This window comes from Aulostomus chinensis, chromosome 12 (genome assembly GCF_037954235.1).
Source record: "Aulostomus chinensis isolate RoL2024-O1b breed Wild chromosome 12, RoL_Achi_v1.0, whole genome shotgun sequence".
NCBI classification, from domain to species: domain Eukaryota; kingdom Metazoa; phylum Chordata; class Actinopteri; order Syngnathiformes; family Aulostomidae; genus Aulostomus; species Aulostomus chinensis.
The window spans coordinates 5,467,503-5,487,996 of NC_141331.1; the positions used below are offsets into that span (position 1 = coordinate 5,467,503).

The following is a 20,494-nucleotide window of genomic DNA, read 5'->3' on the forward strand; positions in this document are numbered from 1 at the left end:
GAGGTTTATGCTGTCAAGGTTACCTAAATATAAACAGATCAGAGGCATAATCCTTTATAATACTCCCTGATACAACTGGAGTCCAAGTCCGAGCACTAACATGCATTTAAAAGTACCATTTAGCTATGTGATTAAACATAGTGTGTGGAAAAGCAAATAAAAAACCAGTATGAAATGGCAGTTAGCCTGCTTGCTAGTGCCATGAAGCTAGCGTAAGTACTTTCTACTAAAACCATGAAACAGTCAGAAAAGAGGACATGTTGCAATATACTTTTGGGAAATTCTGGGGGTTAGGAAGCCTAAAAACAATCAAGTATTTATAAATCATCAATGGAGGAAAGTGACCCAGACTGTCCCCTTGCACAGTCTGTGAGGCGATTTGTAGCAGACACGCTCAAAATTGCTGCATCACATGAAGCACACTTGCCCAACACACTATGTCGCTACACACTCATTAGAAAAGAAACGCATTCTTTTTTCTGAGCTTCCCTAAATAGACTCTTTGTAACATCCGAATTGTATTGATTTGTTCCATTGAGCCGAAAGACTTGAGAAGAAAAGCTGTATCAAATTATTTCATGGCGGTTGTGGGTGCATGGAGCCGACAGGAAGTCAGTGTCAGGGCTGGCCAGAAAAGGGCTACTGCATGTGCGACGTGGACCCACAAGCAAGGAAACCTGCAAGACCTTCTCAGCATATGCAGCAAGACAAATGTGCATAATTAAAAACATGGTGAGCCCAGTTTCTCCGGATACATACATGATCAGGCCTTTCTAAAAATAATAAAATAGGAAAGTGCAAAAATGATTTGTTTAAAAATCAAAAACTTCTGGATTTGTGTCCATAAACAAGTAATTCTCATGATGTCTGTGTCTTCTATAGTGATTATCATTATCTATTTTAGGATATCTTGGTCTAATGGGTTCTACTTTGGCCAATTCTCCTCATCTCCAGAAATTGGTCTGATACTTTATGCATAATCCGGCTGACAGACAGGCAGGAGTGAAAATGACAGCTAAGAAGTACAAAAAAAATTGCAATCCGTCCAGCTGTGAGCTTTCTCCCTGGGCGTGGACAGAAAGATTGCTTGCTCTGTCTTGGTATTTAGTCACACTGAAGTTGATGAACAGCGGCGTAGGTCAAGACCTGACCTGTACACCATATGTTAAAGGCATGTACGAAGGCCTTTATCCATGTACCACTGCCATTTATCATGTGTGCAAGCTCTGCTACAACTGAGGCAGCACGTGGAGAAGTATTCTGCAAAAAAAAAATAAAATCAATGGATAGAACAACAGAACACGTGACAAAAGCTCCTCGTCTACGACAGCGTTGCTGTGAAACATGTACCAATGTGCATCACTTATCTGAGGCACTCGTCTACATGTAACGCTGACCTTGACTTGAGAGCTTCAGACCAGCTATGTTTAAACAAGCCTTTGCTTTAACCATCAAGCTGTTGTGATAAACAACAAGGCAGCACTCAAAGTAACCGCAGGTTGCACCTACACCAGCATGTCAACTGATGCTGCTCAACCAAAATCAAGGGAGAGTGAAGACGGCAGTGTAATTTTGATATCAATGAAATGATGTTTGTTACATCTAGCTGACCTCCAGTAACCACAAGGTGGCGCTGTGAGTATAACCTAAAGTCTGTTCTTTGGTGAAATCAACCATGTTAACATGGGTACACCATTTAACTAAAACTCAGTTTTTACAGTAACTCACCACCTCGGTCTTAAGAAGTGTCTGACCAAATCCGAGATGGAGTATGTTAAAGGTTGTTTAAAAAAAAAGAAAAAGAAAAAAGTAGTAATTTCCTGATGCCACTAGGTGTCACTATGACTAACGGGCCCCAAAATCTAATTGATTCCTCCTTGGCCAATTCTTTGACCATCCTTGGCTTGTTGGCCTCATAGCTTTTGAGTAATCCTGCTGCAGAAAGACAAATTACACCAAAAACCTTCCCTCCTTGACAGAGGTACAAAACAAATAAATGAGGAAAAAAAGCGTGGCATTGGGAATCACTGGATTATTTTGAAGAAATTCACAAGCATGAATGAAGTCTGCATGGAAACATCAAAGCAATGCATCGTAATTAGCAGATTAATCACCCCATGGAATGACATTAGCATTAATTACTTTAAGTCAGAATACTTACAAATCTGGAGGAGTTGTCATTTCTCACAGTCTTAGCATTACCAAAGGCTGTAAAAGGAAGAGAATCACATTAGAAGACAGATCAAAACATGGTTAACAAAACCCTATTAATGATGCTAACCTTGTGCCTCACTCAAGCTAGCTGTCAATCATGTACGGGCAAGATGTCAAAGCCATTTGTACTGATGAGGCCCCATAATTCTGGATGGATTAAGCAAAGCACCGGGGGCTTAGAAAGAGCTGAAACCTTCCTGTCACGCCACGTCAAAATGATTCAAGTCCATGCTTATAAATAAACAATAACAAAACATCATGTCCAATGTGGGAAGTATGATTTTTTTAATGCCAGCCCTTGCGTCAAGTGTATAAGCAATCCTTTTAAAATGGTATTTTTAAAATCCAGAGCTCTTTCCATGTGCTTCTTACGGCAATTCAACATTAAAGAGCTGTTAATGTGGCATGTCTCAAACCACTATTAGCATAACTGCTTAATTACTGATAGCAGCAGATTAATGTGTGTTTAAGTCCACGGTTATTGTGAGTGGCTGGGCTGCTAGTCGGGTATGACGGCAGCCGGAGGGTGAAGTAGACAGAGAATAACGGTAGTGGAAGATAAAGAGCAAAGAGCGGTCAGAGCAAGAAATTAAAAGAAAAAAAGACTGGAACCAAGGAAGACTGAAAAACGCAAAAGGTGAGGGTCACAGTTTGACACAGATACACTGTGTGAGGCAGGGTAACTGTGCCCCCCTCTCCCTCATGTTGGCCTCGGGGCAATTAGATCAGCAGGAGCTAAACTCTTGCAGATGTGTAGGGGCTCTGCAGCGACTCAACCCTGGCATACAGTGTCATCATTCATGGGCATTTCCTGTCTACTGCCCCAAATTAAAATACAGCTGCTCCTGCGCCAGCTCTGAGGTGTGGGAACGCGACTGTATATATGTGTGTGGGTGTGTGTATGTGTGTGGACGCACTAAGGAAATTTTTTTAAAAAAGGAGTGAATTTTATCTCTAGAGTCCCGACAATTCTTTGCTCCTTGTGTTCATCCGTCTTGGTGTTTGTCAGGGTCCATGTCCTGTCCATGCTCAAACGTTCCTGTAGTTGCCCTTCTTGGATTACTTGTTCCTACATCACATGCTTCCTCAGTCATGTGGAGTCATCAGTCGCATCTTTTCAACGGACGGCGAGGAGTTAACTTTGGTAGACAAAGCATGTGGGAGGATCATGCCATTACCCCCCCAGTTCTCTTCCCCTGGAGACTTCCTGGCTTCTTGAAGACACGGCCCTTTGTGCATGCACGCCCAACCAAGACAGAGGCAACACCAGGAACCCAAGCAGCCATCCCCTGTGTTGGTACTTAACACAATAGACCTCTATAACACCTGAGCGCCGAGTGCGCTTTATTTATAGTGTGACTAATACTCAATGTTCAGTGTGTTAATCAGTTTGGGGTGTTTCTCAGTGTCCCATATCAAAGGTTATTGTAGTTGGATGACACTGTATAAACAACCTGGAAATCTGTGGTGATTAAATGAGTATAAATAGACCCTGTTTACTCAAAAACCAAGCTTAATGTTTAATATCTTAAAAATATTTTACTTAAAAAGTAACTAGGTCACAGTGGGTTAAGAGGTGGCTGAGAGCTGCAAATATAAATCCATATATTTCCATTTCTGTCTTTGAATTTGTGCCAGCCTACTCCAGAACTGGGATGTAGTCTGAGCGTACCAGAACTTGTTACTCACCCTCCAGCACGGGATTGGACTGCAGCAGTTGTTCCTTGACCTTATTCACCTCCTGGCCCTTCCCACACACCGCTGCCACATATGACATCACCAGCTTACTGGCCTCTGGAATGTACATAAACACAGATAAATATTAGGTCAAAGCTTTTGCTAGACGTGACTGACGGTACACGTTTGACACATCCACCCATCTCTCCTTTCCCTGTGAAAGCCCCTTACCTCATCCCCCCTGACACCCATCAGGGCAGGGTGTGGGTCAAACAATCTGCGACAAAGAGCAAAAAAGGGGAGGCCCACTTTGTTTAGTTATATGGTGACCACTATTGCATCACGTGATCATCATTAAGACTTCTCTGGGAAACGAGGTGAGCAGAGGAGAAATCTGATTTCATTTGGATCTACAGAGGGGATGTCGGCTCTCCCACTTCTCGTGTTAAAGCAAATGTGAGAGACTTCTGAGGGGAAAAAGCTCTCAAAAATCATTATGTGGATGAGAAACTGGACACGAGCTCAAAAGGCATTTTGTGCTGTCTGGAACTAGCTGCATGCCTTGTAAGATGACTGCTGGCATCAGGATCATCTCTCCTGTGCAGAGAGATGACAGTGACCCAGAACTGATGATGTGTGTGACGTGCCAAAGGAAGGATAGGAAAGAGCTTGACAGTAGTTGCTGGTACAGACTACTTATGAGCTTGGCAACATGCTGCTCCAGACACACTCAAATGTAGCCAGGAGAGACGATGGTGGCAGCCAAAAAGAATCATTAGGAGTACCATATATGCTGCGTGACATTTTTATCTCATAGCGTGGCAGCAAGATAAATACCCTTAGTCATCTCTCTCAAACAATAAACCTACACTGTGGTATCTCTTGCGCACTATGCTGGCATCTGATAATGATATTTGTCACAGCTCCGTGCTCCTATGGATGTAGTAGAGGCATGAGAAAACCCTCAGCAAGACATGAATGTCAATGACCCATTTTAACGGAGCAGGCATGTTTTTGATGGCCTTATTCCACTACAAAGCTTCAGGGGCGATGAGATTACTGAAATCCAAATTTATCTTCTCCACTTGGCTGACCGTCGTCTTGGATTGGGATTTTTAATATCCATGAGAGGTTGGGAACAGCTGAATAAAAGCTGGGGTTTTTTTTGTTTGATTTTTTTTTTTTTTTTACTGTTTTGTCTTGGGTGTACTTCACTGCTGTATCATGGATATACCTGATAGCTACTGTGTGATAGGATTATTACAGAAATGTCAATCCTAGAGAGTGTGGAAACCAAGAAAGGCCATAACTGGAATGAGTTTTTTCCAGTGTAATAACCTCGTGATAATGACTTAATCAATCCGTAGTCACAAGATAACAAAGTTCATTATTTCATGATAGTTATACAGACAACCACCGCAGAGCAGTTTCACGTCGGGTCCATTAACATTGGACCAGGTCAACCTGTGTGGCACCACTCACAACAAGTTCTGTGGGTCATTTAGAGTATGCGCACCATGATATTTGGAAAAGATGTTGGTGTTGAGTTTTTCAAATGCACTTTTATTGCGCCACAAGACAAAAACTTACAAATTCCACTTGTATTTAAGCCTTACACTGTGTCCAAATTTGGCAACTCACACCAAAATGAAGCAGTTGCTCAACCTGAATTTGTCTGCCTCTATCGTTTTACATGCCTTCTAAACAGCTAGTCATGGGTGCTTTTCTATTTCATGTACCAACATGGTATTCCCAAAATATAAATGGCATCAAGGTGTCTTACCAGGCTGATCTTATCAATATCTGCATTGTGGTTTTCTACACAACAACTCTTATGAGACAGTTGCTGTTACGCAAGTTTTGACTACACTTTGGACAGGCATGAGATAGTGGTGCAGATATACCAATATGTTAGTGCCTGTTGTAGCTGTAATTTCATTGCAATGTGCCCTTGTCTCTTATCGTGCCCTCTACTCATTATAATCTTTATCAATTCAGAATTACAACCCTCTTTTATCCCTCTGTTTAATGACAGAGTCACTCTGCGGCATGTCAAATATTACTAACTATTCAAGTCTTGATTGGTTAATAAAAATCGCTCAGCAATTCAATGATTACATTTTGTTTAATCTGCGAAAAAGTATGTTACTGATCAGCTGCAAGAGCTGCAAAGTTACAGTTTCAGGTTGGTGACATTCAACAGTTATATGATCAGTTGCAGGTTTAGTTCATTGAACATAAACTGAGACACAGCATGGGCCCTCTGCTGACTGGCCAGATCACTCTCCAGCATGTGTACTTCTAAACCTCACTTCTTGAGTTAATAACATTTTTGCTTGACTTGTAATAAATTAAGAAACTATTATGTTCATGCTTCTGATATTAGCAGCCTTACTCCATGTGGCTTTACCAAAACATATCTCAGCTACTGCGTGAATATGAGGGACTGTATCTGTGAGGCAGAAAGCAGAGTGATGCCGACCAGAAGTGTGGGTGGCCTGGAATGAATAACTGTTAAAACAAAAAGGAAAAAGCATTTGGCTCCTTACCGGTTTTCCCAGCCCCACTCTCCCCTGTAATGAGGATGCATTGGTCCTTATCCTGGTCTCTCAGTGAACGGTAGGCCTCATCTGCCAAAGCATAGCTGGAACACAAAAAGCACACAGTCATAAGATTCAACGCCACAATTCAAAAATTATTTTAGCCTGAGCCTTTACCCTTATGTTCAAGTATAGGTAATTATACTTATGTATACACACTGTGATTGTGTTCTTTAATATGCAAGAGAACATAGTTTTTCCCCCTTTCAGGAAGGTCAATATGTTAGGGGTGGCAGAAAGGTAACAGGGTCAAAAAGGTGCAGAGAAATGTTGCAGCCCGGCAGCATGGTGTCTAACCTAATCAGCAGCATGTGGCTATTGTGGAGAATTAGGTCGCATCTGTAGGACAGCCTCAGCACTGACTTGCAGCTTTATTTAGCTACATTGGCTAGTTTCCAGTTGGGATTGGGCTGCGATATTTGGAATAGTGACCATTTCCTGTAATTTCTTCTAAACAAAACTGCTATGCCAACATTGCTGGAAATACTGCAAACAATAGCAGAAAACAGTCTCACACACATTTAAAGAAGATGTTCTTACAAATGCTAATTGTTTTAGGCTGTCATATGTCGCGATCATTGGTTGAGTTGTGAGGTTCTCATTAGTGGACATAGATCAGATTTAATCTACCTTGGCAGGTGTTTCAATACAGCAATTAGACAATGAGACTGTAAAATAAGCCGTGGTGGTTTCGTGAATTAGCCCATTATAAAATGAATCGTATTGTCATGCATTCCAGGACAGTGACACAATTGAAAATTGGACTGATTATTCTCCAACAATGTATTATTTGTTCTCTGTATGGACATAATCCTCTGTGGTTCAAGATCAGGACGGGTATATTCTAAGGGCCGCATCACAATGACAACTTTTTATCTTACAGAGCACAGTGGTCTGTAATTTCAATGTGATACGCCCATGAAGAAGAGCACCAAAGGGTGAGGCTGCAGCAGCAGCTTTTTACTGCTTCCATTTGGCAAGCAAACAATCATGTACAGTGCTGCAGAAACTGCGTTCCAACTTTCTCCTGCAGCAGGCAGGACACCAGACTGTAAAGGAGCTTGCTACTTCCCTAGCTCCCCTTCATTTGGCATTCACTGCTCAGGATTTTTTTTTTTCCAAAGCCACATCTGGTAATAACTGATTCTTGAGGGTGTTAAATACTGCACGTAGCAACCCCATTTTGCTATATAACACAGTCAAACAGTCGTTGCTATCAAGAAATAGTTTCAGACAGATTTACTCCTCCCTTCAACATACGTGCCTGGAGTCCGTAAATCCGTATAATACACTGAAGTCCATGTGTTTGTGAAGCAGTTCCTCTCCGTTTATATTTGGTTCAGTATTTGCCTCGAGTATACTGGAAAAATTCTACTTGTGCCACAGAGTTCCACGAGGACTGTGGACAATGTGCACGCAAAACCAAGCTCACATGTTACAACAGAATTTAATCAGGCTTTTGATTCATGTGCAGCCATCTCTGAAGTCGTCTATGTGGATATGCCACGTGTAGGTGTTGAAAAAAAAAACAAAAAACTAGCCTAAACACAGGGTGAATCAGCAGATTTTTGTCATTGCCTTGTAGGGCCATACTCCATATATTATAAGAAAATGACAAACTGCATGCGTGGCTATACATGGCATATCATGCAAAACATTTGTGTGGAATTTTTATCATGTTTAAGGAGAATTGATACTGGTAGACCATCAAATGAGGAAGCAGCGAATTGGAAAATTCCGTTTCGAGCTTAAACATCTATCCTGCTCAAGTTTCCTTGGGCAAGACAATGAATCCTCACCAGCTCTGAAGTTGGGTTAAGTAGCTATTTAAGTCAGTGCTGATTACTTCCAAATCAATGGCTCAATCACCCAATATTTCACTTAAAAGTCTTATGCTTCTCATAGAGTACAAAGTAAATATAGCTTAAGGTAACAACGCAGGAATACGTCAAAATAGTTTCTCTCAAGTATCGAATTTTGTTCCTTTTTCCTACGTGGAAGGTGAAGGTACTCCAGGTCTCTTGGTAATATGTAATTCCTTTCAATAGAAGTATGATGCCGACAGGGATTTTCATGTAATCACTACCAATGCTCTCTCTAAGTGGGTCTGACATGGGCACCAACAAGTATGCCACAAACTTGATTTGATTAGACAGACTAGAAGTGATTTCCGTGGGCTATGTTTAGACTGCATTTGACTTTGTGTGCTGGAGTGCTGCATGGCATCGTTCAGGAATTTGTATGGACTGGAATGCCCGCAAACAGTAACAAGACATGGAAAAAGAAACCTAATGTATAAAACTTGGAAGTAAAACAACAATTGCATTTGTAGATCTGTAACAGCGAGGAGCAGAACTTTAGCGTATAATCATAAACTGAACTAACATTGACCTCCAATTTGTAAAGCAGCTGATTGCTAGTAAGAAGCCATGACAGAGTAGAGGCCGGATTTGGACAGCCAGATGAATGCTTCCTGGACCACAGTACAAAGTTAAAGCTTGGGATAATGGAGCTTAGGGTTCTGCACCATCACACATCATTTTGAACCAGAGCCTGTGCAGCCTGCAGCAAGTCCTCCTCTACTCTCCACCCTGCCTGGGCCCTCCTCCAAAAAACCCTCAGGAAAATGAGTATACTAATGCGGCATTCCTAACAGTAAGAGTGAAGGCGCACCAAACCAACACAAAAGAACTAATGCCAATGCGCAGACTGTTGTGTTGCCTCATTTCGCCTGCGTCTGGGTGAAAAAGTTACAAATGAACAAAATGCAAGACTACAAGCATCGGTCAACTAGCATGTTCATTCATGACCTGCATGAGTATGTGAGTCCATACCAACAGGTGGCAGCAGTCTTTTTGCATTAGGGATTATAGGAAGACTGAGGAATGCAGCTATAAAAGGAGTGCTTGCCGAACATTTGCATATCCCCTAATGCTGGTTTGTAAAACTGATACTTCTAGTTGAGAATGACAAAGAGGAAGCAGGTTGAGTGGCCGTCCAGCAAACGAAGGGTTGCTGGTACAATCCTCGCTTCCCCTGGTGACCATGTCTAAGTGTCCATGAGCAAGATATTGAGCCTATCACAGCGCCTGATGGCCCTGCCACAGACTGGCAACCCGTCCAGCGTGAACCCCGCCTCTCGCCCTACGTCAGCTGGAACAGGGTCCAGACCCCCCCCACCCCAACCCTTGATGGATAAGTGGTATAGAAAATGGATGGATGGATGGATATTTGAGATTGAATATGCTAAATTTGCAAATGGCACTGTGTCAGAAATCAGGTGAGACAAAGGAACGTTTTCTTTGCACACTTTTAATGAAACTCGTTTACGTCCTTGGTCAGTTCCATTCCTCTTATCAAGCACAGTTGCAGTTCAGCTGACAATCCAGAATGTTTTCTCACCGACAGCCTCCACCACCAATTCAACATGCTCAGTCGGCCAGAAAAGCACCCGTCAAGGGCCACAGATGCTCACCGATGGCCTGACATTGACCGTCAGCCTGCTGTGTTGGGGGCTGTGTTGGGGGCTTTAAAGTGCCTGAATGCCAAACCAGAGTATTTAGTTGAAAAACTTGGTGAAATTATCTCAGGTTATTTGTTTGGGTTTTGACCGCTGACAGCATGCTGTTAAGATACGTATGTGGGTTCACAGTTCATTGCAGATATCTGGTACTCCGCCATCACTTGGACATTTTGGGAGTCTGCTCCACTGTTAGTGAATGATATATGCACATTTGCATGTTGCTGTTGGTAACAATGAGTCAATAAAATTTAATATTGAAGACTGCAGACCAATACAAGCATGATTCAGGCTTCGGCTGCAACTAACTATTCATATTATAAAAGAATATTTGGCCGCATATTTTCATCTTGGTTACATATTGAGGCCAATCAACCACCAACTAATTGAGATCTTAATGTAACCAATGTGAGATTTTTAATATATTAATAGTTTTAACTTTAATACACTTTTGTCTTTATGAATATTAATTTTGGTTGGGAATAACTTAACTCTTAATTGTCATAGGATAGGAAAGAATTGCCACATGGTGCCTTTACTTTTTCAGTTTATCTTTTACAGTACTGGCCTGTATGCGAGTCCCTACTCATACAATCTAGAAGCACAGCCCAACCCCTACCTCCTCCTGGCCACCAACTCACCCCCTCAGCTCCCCACTTTGCACTTTTGTATGGACAAGCCTCGCCACAGGACATTACGTCACAGCTGAAAAGGGCAGCGCACCACAGCAGATGTCTGCTTTGTGAAAACACTTCTGTTGCCTGACTTGATCCTGACAATGAGCAAACCATCACAATTATCTTGCCCCCAAAGGAGGCTTGTGGGTAGGTGGGGGGCAGTGCACCAGTAGAAGAGGAGGGGTGTAGAATAGGAGTGGGAGTTCCTCTGCCCGGGACTTTTCCAAATGAGGTACACATACAAGGGAGCAGAGCTGGTAATATGAATATGAATGGCCATCACATAATTACAATAATAATATAGGTCAGAATTAGCAAGGGGCCACACCCAACATGTCTTCATGTGTTTAAATCTTAAAAATGAAAAGGAAACAACTGAACCACACCTTCACACAAGAGACTAATCTGTTATGTTGCAACAAAAACAAGGCAAAATTAGATATATTGTACATCAGTGTCGCAACTAACAAGATGATGAAAGACAAGACAACGATACGCTTCCCAAATGTGCATGTGAAAATGATGAAGCACCTCAGTCCCCATCAGGGAGAGCAGGAGCAGAAAATGGGGATCCCAAATCTCTAAGGGCTCCCTGATGAGTGTATTGAGTTGGGTGTATGGGGTTAGGTCGGGATAAAGCCTTGGACCATAAGTGGTGCTTGGCATCCCCCCTTCACATCTGCCTCCAGGCTATAATTTGGGCTTACACGTGGCAGCGGTGAACACAAAGCCACAATGGCATGAGGTAAGCAATAGAAAATAGTCCAGTCAGTTCTTTTTACTAGCAGCCTCTGGTAACTGAGGCACAGGAGGTGGTGATGGGTCTCCAGTGTGTGACCTGAATCTTAAAAGGGTGGAGTACTTTGAGGGCAGAATCTGCACACTATAAAGTTGTCATTTGTAAATGCTAATGAAGCTGTAATGTATGGGCGGGAGCAGAGCCCACCCAGCTACTGGAAGATGACAGGGTCATGGCAAACACTCAGAGAGGTTGTAGCCAAGCCTTCCCACTTACATGTATTTGCATTGTTATTGAAAATATATTTAAAAAAAAATACAGCTTTGTTCCATTTCTAGCCCGAATATGATAAACACTTTTCAGGACTTTGATGCTTCAATCAACCGTTTCTATTAAGAGTTGTGTGCATTACAGTAAGCTGTGATCTCAGTGTGATTTAGCCTCCCTAGGAGGCCTCAGGAAATCCGCCTGGCTCTGATGCAACAGCCAAGGAAGCACCTCCTTCCTGACTGCCAGGTGGAAGAAACACACACACACACACACACACACGACCAGTCTGGGTGGCCAGGGAGCGGATACACACCAAAGTTGGTTGTGACAGATGTGGCCCATCTGTGTATGTGTTGTTGTAAAACAGGTGGTGGGAAGAACATCAGCTTAAATGGCACACATCTATCAAAAAAAAAAAAAAAAACATACACAAACATGATAAAGAATACCTACTTTCTAAATTAAAAGCTGAATGAAGTACTGCAGGAATCTCTAATTTATTCTATACTCACTTGTGGTAGCCTCTGCTAAATTACTCAATGATACTCCCCCACCCATACATCAAACTTGGGGGGGGGGGGGGGGGGTCCAGGACTTTAATTTACTGTACCACACAGCAATTTAGTGTTCTGCAGCAGGGAAAAACACAGGTCTAAGTTGCTGTCTGATTCTTTCAAAAGCAGGAAATAATCATGCTGTGTAGGAGGGCTCAACATCCTTGCAGTAATACTCTGAAGTCTTTTTTTCAGCGGGCTTGTCTGAATCTGTATGCAGCTTAAAAAAAAAAAAAAAGCACTCAGGATACAAAAGTCTCAACATTACCAATCGTCTGAGTCATGAGATTTCATACAATGATAAACGTCGCAGGCCAAGGATGAAACCTTATGTCCTTTGGCTTCACGTTATAGAAAAACACACTTAGGGAAAAATACATAGCCACATGTGCTCAGCCACAGGGAGGATGATGGAAACAGAGCATCAAGACTTCTTTTTATTGCCCAGAAAGCTCCAACCCTGTCAGATTTGGAAGCCCTCTCACTTAATCACGCTCTCAATGTCTTAGCCTTCCACTGCGGCATCATTTCTGGACACTTCTGGTCCTCAGACATCATGTAGCTGGCAGTACAAGGAGATGTTTTGATGTCTTTCACAATGCGGAATGCAGTAGTGAACCACATTCCAGTTGTACTGGATTATTGCATTTTTATGCTTTGTCTTACATCCGTTGGTAAAAAAATGAATAAATAAAATAACCACAGATTGTAAAGCAATGACATTAAACTTTGCTGTTTCTCAAACAACTAACAGATCAGATACTAATTCATGTCACATTTAAATCCATCCTGTCTACTACATTTGATTTATATTTTTCATTTGTAATCCTTGAACCCTACACAGGCATCACAACATCCTCTCTGCACACTTTACACTTCCGCACACAAAGGCTGCACAGACATAAACTGTTACGCCTAATTTAAAACAAGATCGCTTGGCATGTCCTCAAAGAAGCACCGACCTCAGGGCTAGCATGTGACCCACTGAGCCCGTTTGGACAACAGATAGTCACTGTGGGTTTCACCGACAATGTAATGTTGGTTCCACATCAGCACCACATTAGTGGGTGACACCTTCACACCATGGAGCGAGGAGGCCACAGACTGAGAGGTTTAGAGGCAGGGAAAATTGTAGTCAAGCTACTATTTTTTTTTTCCCCAAACCAAGAAGACACAGTAAACCCTTGTGCACCATTGGCAACATGTCAGACTTCTTTCCACTTTTGAAATGCAATTATTTTGGCGGTCTATAGTACATGGAGCACAAAATGCATACATGGTGTACTTCAGGGGTCAAAATATTGGTTTTTCAACTTTTTTGTGATGTGAAAATGTGCTTAATTTAGTTGTTATCACACTTATAAAAAAGGCAGGACCTTTGTGATGAACACTGATTGGATTATGTAGCATTTGTGTTGCCCATAACTATGCAGATATCCTGATACATACTGAACAAAAGCATTTGGTAATTGTGATAGATTTGTTTCTATCATGCCAAAGGATAAAAAACAAAAACTATTAAAAACAAAAAAATCAATAAGGCATCAACAAGGTGCAATTTTCGCATTTGATCTGTAGTTTTTCACTCCCAAAAGTTAACACTGGTTATATTAGGTTGTGTGGATGAACACACACACACACACACACACACACACACACACACACACACACACACACACACACACTAAGAAAGTGTAGAATACAGGCACTAGGTGTCGTGGTGGTCACCATAAATGACCAGAAAAACACAGTGGTAATATATTTATTTACCTTTTCATTTAATTCATGAACGTTCTGCCAGCATTTACGGTGGACAAACAAACCAAAGTGGTGACCCAAAAACTGCAGTACAGTTACATGGGACGGCTGAGCCATTATCCCCCTACACTACTCGTCTTTGTTTTCTTTGCTTACATTCAATACAGCAAATTACAATGTTTGGGGAAAAAAAAACATTAAATTCATCAGAGGCAAAGGGCATTAGGGGGATTTTTGCAAGTTTGAAGTTAGATCCATCCATCCATCCATTTTCTTCCGCTTATCCTGTTAAGGGTTGTGGGGAGGTGGAGCCTATCCCAGCAGTTTTCAGGCAAGAGGCGGGGTTCACCCTGGACAGGTCGCCAGGCCATTGCAGGGTCAACACAGATAGACAAACAACCACTCACACTCACAGTCACACCTACGGTCAATTTAGAGTCTGGATTAACCTCGTCCCCTCTTGATATCTTTGGACTGTGGGAGTACCGGAGAGAACCCACGCAGACACGGGGAGAACATGCAGACTCCACACAGAAAGAACCCATGCTCCAGCCGGGGCTCGAACCCGGAACCTTCTTGCTGCGAGGCGACAGTGCTGACCACTGCACCACCGTGCCACCTTGAAGGTAAATGTTATATCAAAACCTATATGCTTTATTTCAAGTTGCTACTGTCTGAAGTTCTGTGTTTTTTACGCCTACTCTCCCCTCTCTCCTCGACTCAGCTGTATCTATACTTGGTCAGGTCCTTGCGCTGCTGTAGCACCTCATCAAACTGCATGATGTCACAGCATGAAAGAAAGATACACTATTTTCCATCGAAGGAATTTGAAATCGTGACAATTCTACCCAAATCTTTTTCTAACAAAAGATTTTTTGCGGTCTGGACTGGATAAATGTTTTTGATGAACCCGTGGCCAACTGGAGACAAGCAAGTGAAACATCAGTCCACACAAATAACTCCAAATTTGTTCAACTGCTTGTTTGATTTCATGTGACCAATCTCACCCCACCGTGAACCTATGGCAGCACTAGACTGACAGCAACACTATCACTACTGCAGCAGCAGCAGGATAACGTCAAGGTTCACTTGTAGTACCACTGCGCACTTGGAGGGTCTTGATCGTGCCATGTGAATACTTTGGAATGTACACACTGATACTTAAAAAGAAAAAAAAAATGGCAGAAACCCAAATGTGAACCTGTTGATGCAAATAAAGACATACAACACATTCACTTTTTTTTTTTTTTTTTTACTGTCAATGGTACAAAGTTCCACAGTGAAACTGATAAGAGTGTTCAATCAATTTTCCCGCATTTTACTATGCTTCCTGCACAGAGTTATGCAAGCTGTACAAACTGAAACGCTCGATAGTCATTGTTTGGATTAAGAATAGAGAGACTTTGCTATGGTTTTGATCAGGCACAGACAAAAAATTTTTTTTTTTTTTTAAATCAATGAAAATGAAATCTTGTACTCACGGATACAATAAATGATACGATAGGCAATGTTTTATCAGCCCTGTGTTAAACTACTGGCAGGTCAATACCTTCTAGTAAGGTAATTAATATTATCTCTGTTTATAAAGGCCACTATGCTTCATATCTATCGCTACAAAACTATGTGTTCATATTCATTATTATCAGACTAAATATTTCTATCCGTCTTACTGCTGCAACCATCTCTCCAGGCTGTAAAAGATGGAGTCCAGGACTGTGTATGCACACATGAAGCAACCGATTATAGAGTGTTACATTACCCTATTTGACTAATTTGCATTTTATTCTTGGGTTGTGGATGTGGGTGGAAAAACGGACGAACAAACACACACACACACAAACACACACACACACGCACGCACGCACAGTATCATTCCTGTCGAGGTTTACTGAGCTCACCATTACGCCAACACATGCTCGAGAGATCTCATCTACCCACCTGAGTCAAAATGCCATTTCAATGAGTGCCCACTTAAATCTACCTACGGACAGGTTGTGTGTTACTGCTTATGTAAGCTTGTTCAAAAACAAGGCTTACACATGGAATAAAGCTTGCTGCCAAATAACTGCAGCTGTGATGGCTGGAAAAAATGGGAAGAATTTTACCATTTTACTGTCGTGTGCCTGCTCTTATCTCTAACTTGACAGTAACAGACAATGACTTGCAGATTGTGAAATCAGTTGTCGTCGTATCCCAGATTACACAGGATATTACCCCGGTAACCACTGAATTCACTCAGCTTGTTTGAAATGGGGAAGACATCCTCTCTTGGTGAATAGAGCTGATGGCCTTTAAACACAGTTCAATGCAGGATTCTGACAGGAAACACAGTCATGTCCAAATGGACATGAATGTGCTGCCCAACTGAAAGCTCCTTGTCAGGAATCCTAAACTTACATATAAAATTACTGGAAAGGTAAACAAAGATCTGGTGCCATCATCAATAAATGACTCCAAAGTCCATCCTATCTACAAATAAAGCAGTAGTTTACCATGGTTCTCATATGTCTCCAGTATCCTGCAGGTAGGACAGCATCCGCGATCTTGGATAATGATGAAGTTCAAAAATCAATCTCAACACAAGTGTACCTGTAATTCTGTAGTTTCCATCAACTTTTCCTGGTGTGATACTTCAAATAACATGTCAAATCGTAAGTGACACAATTGCTTATTCGTACAAAGGTGTAATTGCAGTGGGAACTAAAGCTAAATACAGAACTCCTCTTAAACCTTTGCATCTTAGAAGTATAATAAAATGAATAATGGTCTTCATGCACATTATGCAGGCAGAGGTTGAGTTGAGGGGAAGCAGGTAGGTACATGTTTACTGCCACATGAGCTCTGGCCTTCCTCCTCTTCAGTGTCTTCACCGGCGAGTTTATGCAGAGTGGAAATGGGAAGAAAAGATACTTCGATGTCAAATTTGGAGAGACAGCAATTTTCACAGTCAAGCTGTCATAACTGTGTGCACGACAGCTGAGAGCCCTGACATATGCCATGCACGGGGCCTCTTTGCTCCATTAGCCAGTCCTGATGTGACTGAGTGCCAAGAGCATTGAGGGTCTCAATACCTCATTACACATTGGGGAAATATGATCCCACCCTGGAGGCGCCGCCCCCCCCCAAACAGACACACTTCCTTCAATCTGTGTCTGGCATGGCCAGCAATGGACTCCAGGCCATCTGTACTGCTGCTGTGCATGAAGAAAGGCCACTAATTAGTTTATTCCAAATGTTTTGCCTTTGTGTGCAAGGGAGGCAAGTTTGTGCCGCTAGGGAGTGCCAGCTAATTTATGAGCACCTCATCTGGGCACTAGTCTGCTCATTTGGCCAGCAAAGGAAATGATGGATGGATGGCTGAGGAGTCTAATGAGTGGAGATGGCCGTCCAGGTCATTTGGATTATAAAGAGACCTTTTTTTTTCTTTTGTTTTCATAAATTCTATTCTGTAAGAATTTCAGGAAGTAGACTGTCCAAAACTGTGCCATCCGAATATTGTTGTTGATTGACACAGGAGTGTCATTCACTTTTTCTTTTTTCTTTTTTTTTTGAGGGGAGGGTGCTTTAACGGTTTAAGAGTTATCTGTTGATTGTTATTTGTTCTTCAAAGAATCTCTCCAGTGGCAGTTACCAATCCACGTTAGAGAATTCAAGACTTGTTTTACGCATCACAATGAAAGATTTGAGGATGGAGAGGATTTCAATTCATGCAGATCTGCAACAAGGAGGCGATGAGTCAGTGAAAGACAATTAATAACCAAATATTTTGAGATGACAACTCCGATTTATCAATTTAGGTCTCCCCCCCCCCCCCCCCCCAAAAAGTCAAACATTTGATTGCTCCAGACTTTTAAATACCAGTGTTTGAAGCTGTGTCGTCATTTCTGACAAAACAAGGAGTCTTTCGATTTTGGACTGTTGGATCAACAAAGGAAGCAATTTGGACTTGTCACTCTGGATTCTGAGTGATTGAAATGAGCATTTTTTTTTGTCAAAATAATTGACTGTCATTAAAATATCACCATCAGCTGCAGTCTTCAATTCATATCATTTCTTTAAAAAGTAAAAAATACAAATTTTGTCCGAGTCCAAGTTGTCAATTTTCCGCATGTAACTTGATAACGCAGTAAATAGTTTAAGTTTAGTTTAATTACTCAGGATCATAACAGAGGGTTTACAGATTTCCAAAGAGCTCGTCAGGTGGGTTTATGTGATTGTCCCAGCACCTTGGGGGACTACAGAAACACACACTTTATCATTCGTCAACATGTTCTGAGCTGCTGGCTTCATACTGCTAATGAGGATCAACCACAGGAAGAGGCGGGTTCATAGGACCCCCTGTTGTTACCTTAATTAAAGCACAACACAGTCCAGTCACGGCAGTAGCGCCTGTCAGTCAGCTGTGCCTCAGTCACGCACACGCCCCCACCCCCCCCAAAAAAGTATCCACTTCTGGTTTCAGAGACACGACTGCGAATTGGGATTTTGATTTGGTTTCATTTCAAAATTAAAGTTTGTTGATAAGATACGCAGGATGTCTCAAATGTAATACTGAGCTGAGAACTAATTTATTACTAAAACTACTCACAATATTTTGCTGGATAAGAATCTGTCCTGTCAAGCAGCATTTCCGTAACTCACTGTATACTAGCCATTTCTTCCATCTTGCTTTTAGAATTCAAAAGCTAGTGTTTTAACTGTGGTGCTACAGTGTATTGTAATCAAAAACAAAACAAAACAAAAAAACTGATCTCATTTGTGTTGCAATGATATGAGATGAAAATGAAAATCACTGAGTGGATTCAGGCTGACTGGACTGAGGGTTTAACGTTACTTTGACTGGATCAATGCAAAGTCACAAAGCTTGGTCCAGATGGCCTGACTGGAGGATTTAGATCAAGTTATGTAGCATGTTGAAACAATCTTCTTTTGACTGGCCTTCTACAAGAGCCTGTCTTATTAAACAGTGCTTAATCTTCTTTACTCTGAGACTCATCACAAGGTGACGTTTGACATGTTTAGAGGATCACCATCTCAGTCAATAAAAACTGTCTTTTGCCAGTACAAGTATGTCATCCCTCAACAGAGACAGGAGCTGAGATGGATATGAGTTTCACAGCACATGGGGGGAATCCTTCAGCCTACATTCTAAAGGCTCTTCTGATTTAAAGCTTTCAGGAATTCTGTTACAGCTGGCAAATTGGGGAAAATGGTGAAAGACAAAACATTTTGGAAAAGTCATGGACATTCACAAATGCCAAATGATTCCAAGCCTGTACGTTTCTATTCTTGAACTCCATGAAAGTTTTCCATGACTGCAGAGACCCTGAATTTCTGCTCGTGTCAGTGTGGAATGGAATGATTTCGCAAAGACTTGGACTAACGGTCACCCACTTGACCTTGCCTGGAGTAACTAAAATGTCCTGTGGTAACCTGAGTAAGCACCATTTCGGAAAGACTCTTCTGCAATGCAAGCAGTAAAACAGCCCTTGCTGTTTGTGCCAGGACATTTGTATCGTTACTCAACTCCATGAAACAAGCATCTGAAAAGTATGTTGCCAGAAGATGGTTTTCCTCACAATGTTAAAAAGGATGAGAGAATGGGTTGGATGGTCAATCCAAGACAATAATGCCTCCAACCAAAGCTAATCCCTGAGGCAAAAAAAAAAGACTGCACTGGAAAAAGAAGGAGAAAATTCGAGCAGAAGTGGCTTGAAACAACGTCTGTATTGCTTGCTGTAAATTAAAGCCAAGAGGGTCGTGTTTGCCTGCAGGGAGCATGTCAAAGCTGGGACGAGGGCATTCTCACTCTTTGAGTTGGTCTCTCTGAGGTTCTTCACTACAGCCTAGAGACACAGCGGGCTAATTGAAGAGTGTTGTGCTTTGTTTTATCTTGGCAGCATTACACCAATGCTCTCTTGGCGTTGCCAAAGCACAGATGGCCAACCGCATTACTGAATGGCCCGCACAAGTACCAGTCTGACTCTCCATACAAGAAACTGTATTTCTAAGCTTGGTTGCTCCATGCCTCCTTAATAATCCCCAGGTCAATGACTCTCCTCAGAGATTTCCTTTTCAGAATCTTTTCCTGATAGATGACCGCTTCGGCTCATCACAATCAAACCTGTGTTATCTGGAGACCAACTTCAAAATTTTCTCTGGTTGTGCTTGTGCCTTAACACCACATAAACACAGAACTGGGGAGGTGGACTCACATGTGTGGACTAAGTTCATAGAAGTTCCTGTTGCGATACTCCTCCACTTTGTCTGGTGTGAAGATGGGCAGTGACCTGTAGGGGTTCATGGAGATCACCACACTGCCAATGTATGTCTGGAGGGAGAAAGAGAAGTATGAATCAACACGGTGTTCCTCTGTTGTACCTTCAACAACTTCTCCTCCTCATCATTTGGGTCCTAATTGTTGAGTAGCAATGAGAGGAATTCTGCTTCTGTCAGTTTTTCCCAGCTGGGTATTCCTAATGCAT

At 42.0% G+C, this 20,494-nt stretch overlaps 1 protein-coding gene across 4 annotated transcripts in view; it reads right to left on the reverse strand.

Annotated features, from left to right (window-relative positions):
- Nucleotides 1–20,494, reverse strand: part of myo1b (myosin IB) — a 64,974-nt gene that overhangs the window by 31,719 nt on the left and 12,761 nt on the right. For all 4 annotated transcript variants that reach the window (XM_086219765.1, XM_086219766.1, XM_086219768.1 and 1 more), the window contains exons 3-6: nt 20,225–20,340; nt 6,441–6,535; nt 3,904–4,008; nt 2,162–2,208 (exon numbers count right to left, since the gene is read on the reverse strand). In XM_086219765.1, coding sequence (XP_086075891.1) covers nt 2,162–2,208; nt 3,904–4,008; nt 6,441–6,535; nt 20,225–20,340 — 363 coding nt within the window. The remainder of the gene's footprint in view (nt 1–2,161; nt 2,209–3,903; nt 4,009–6,440; nt 6,536–20,224; nt 20,341–20,494) is intronic.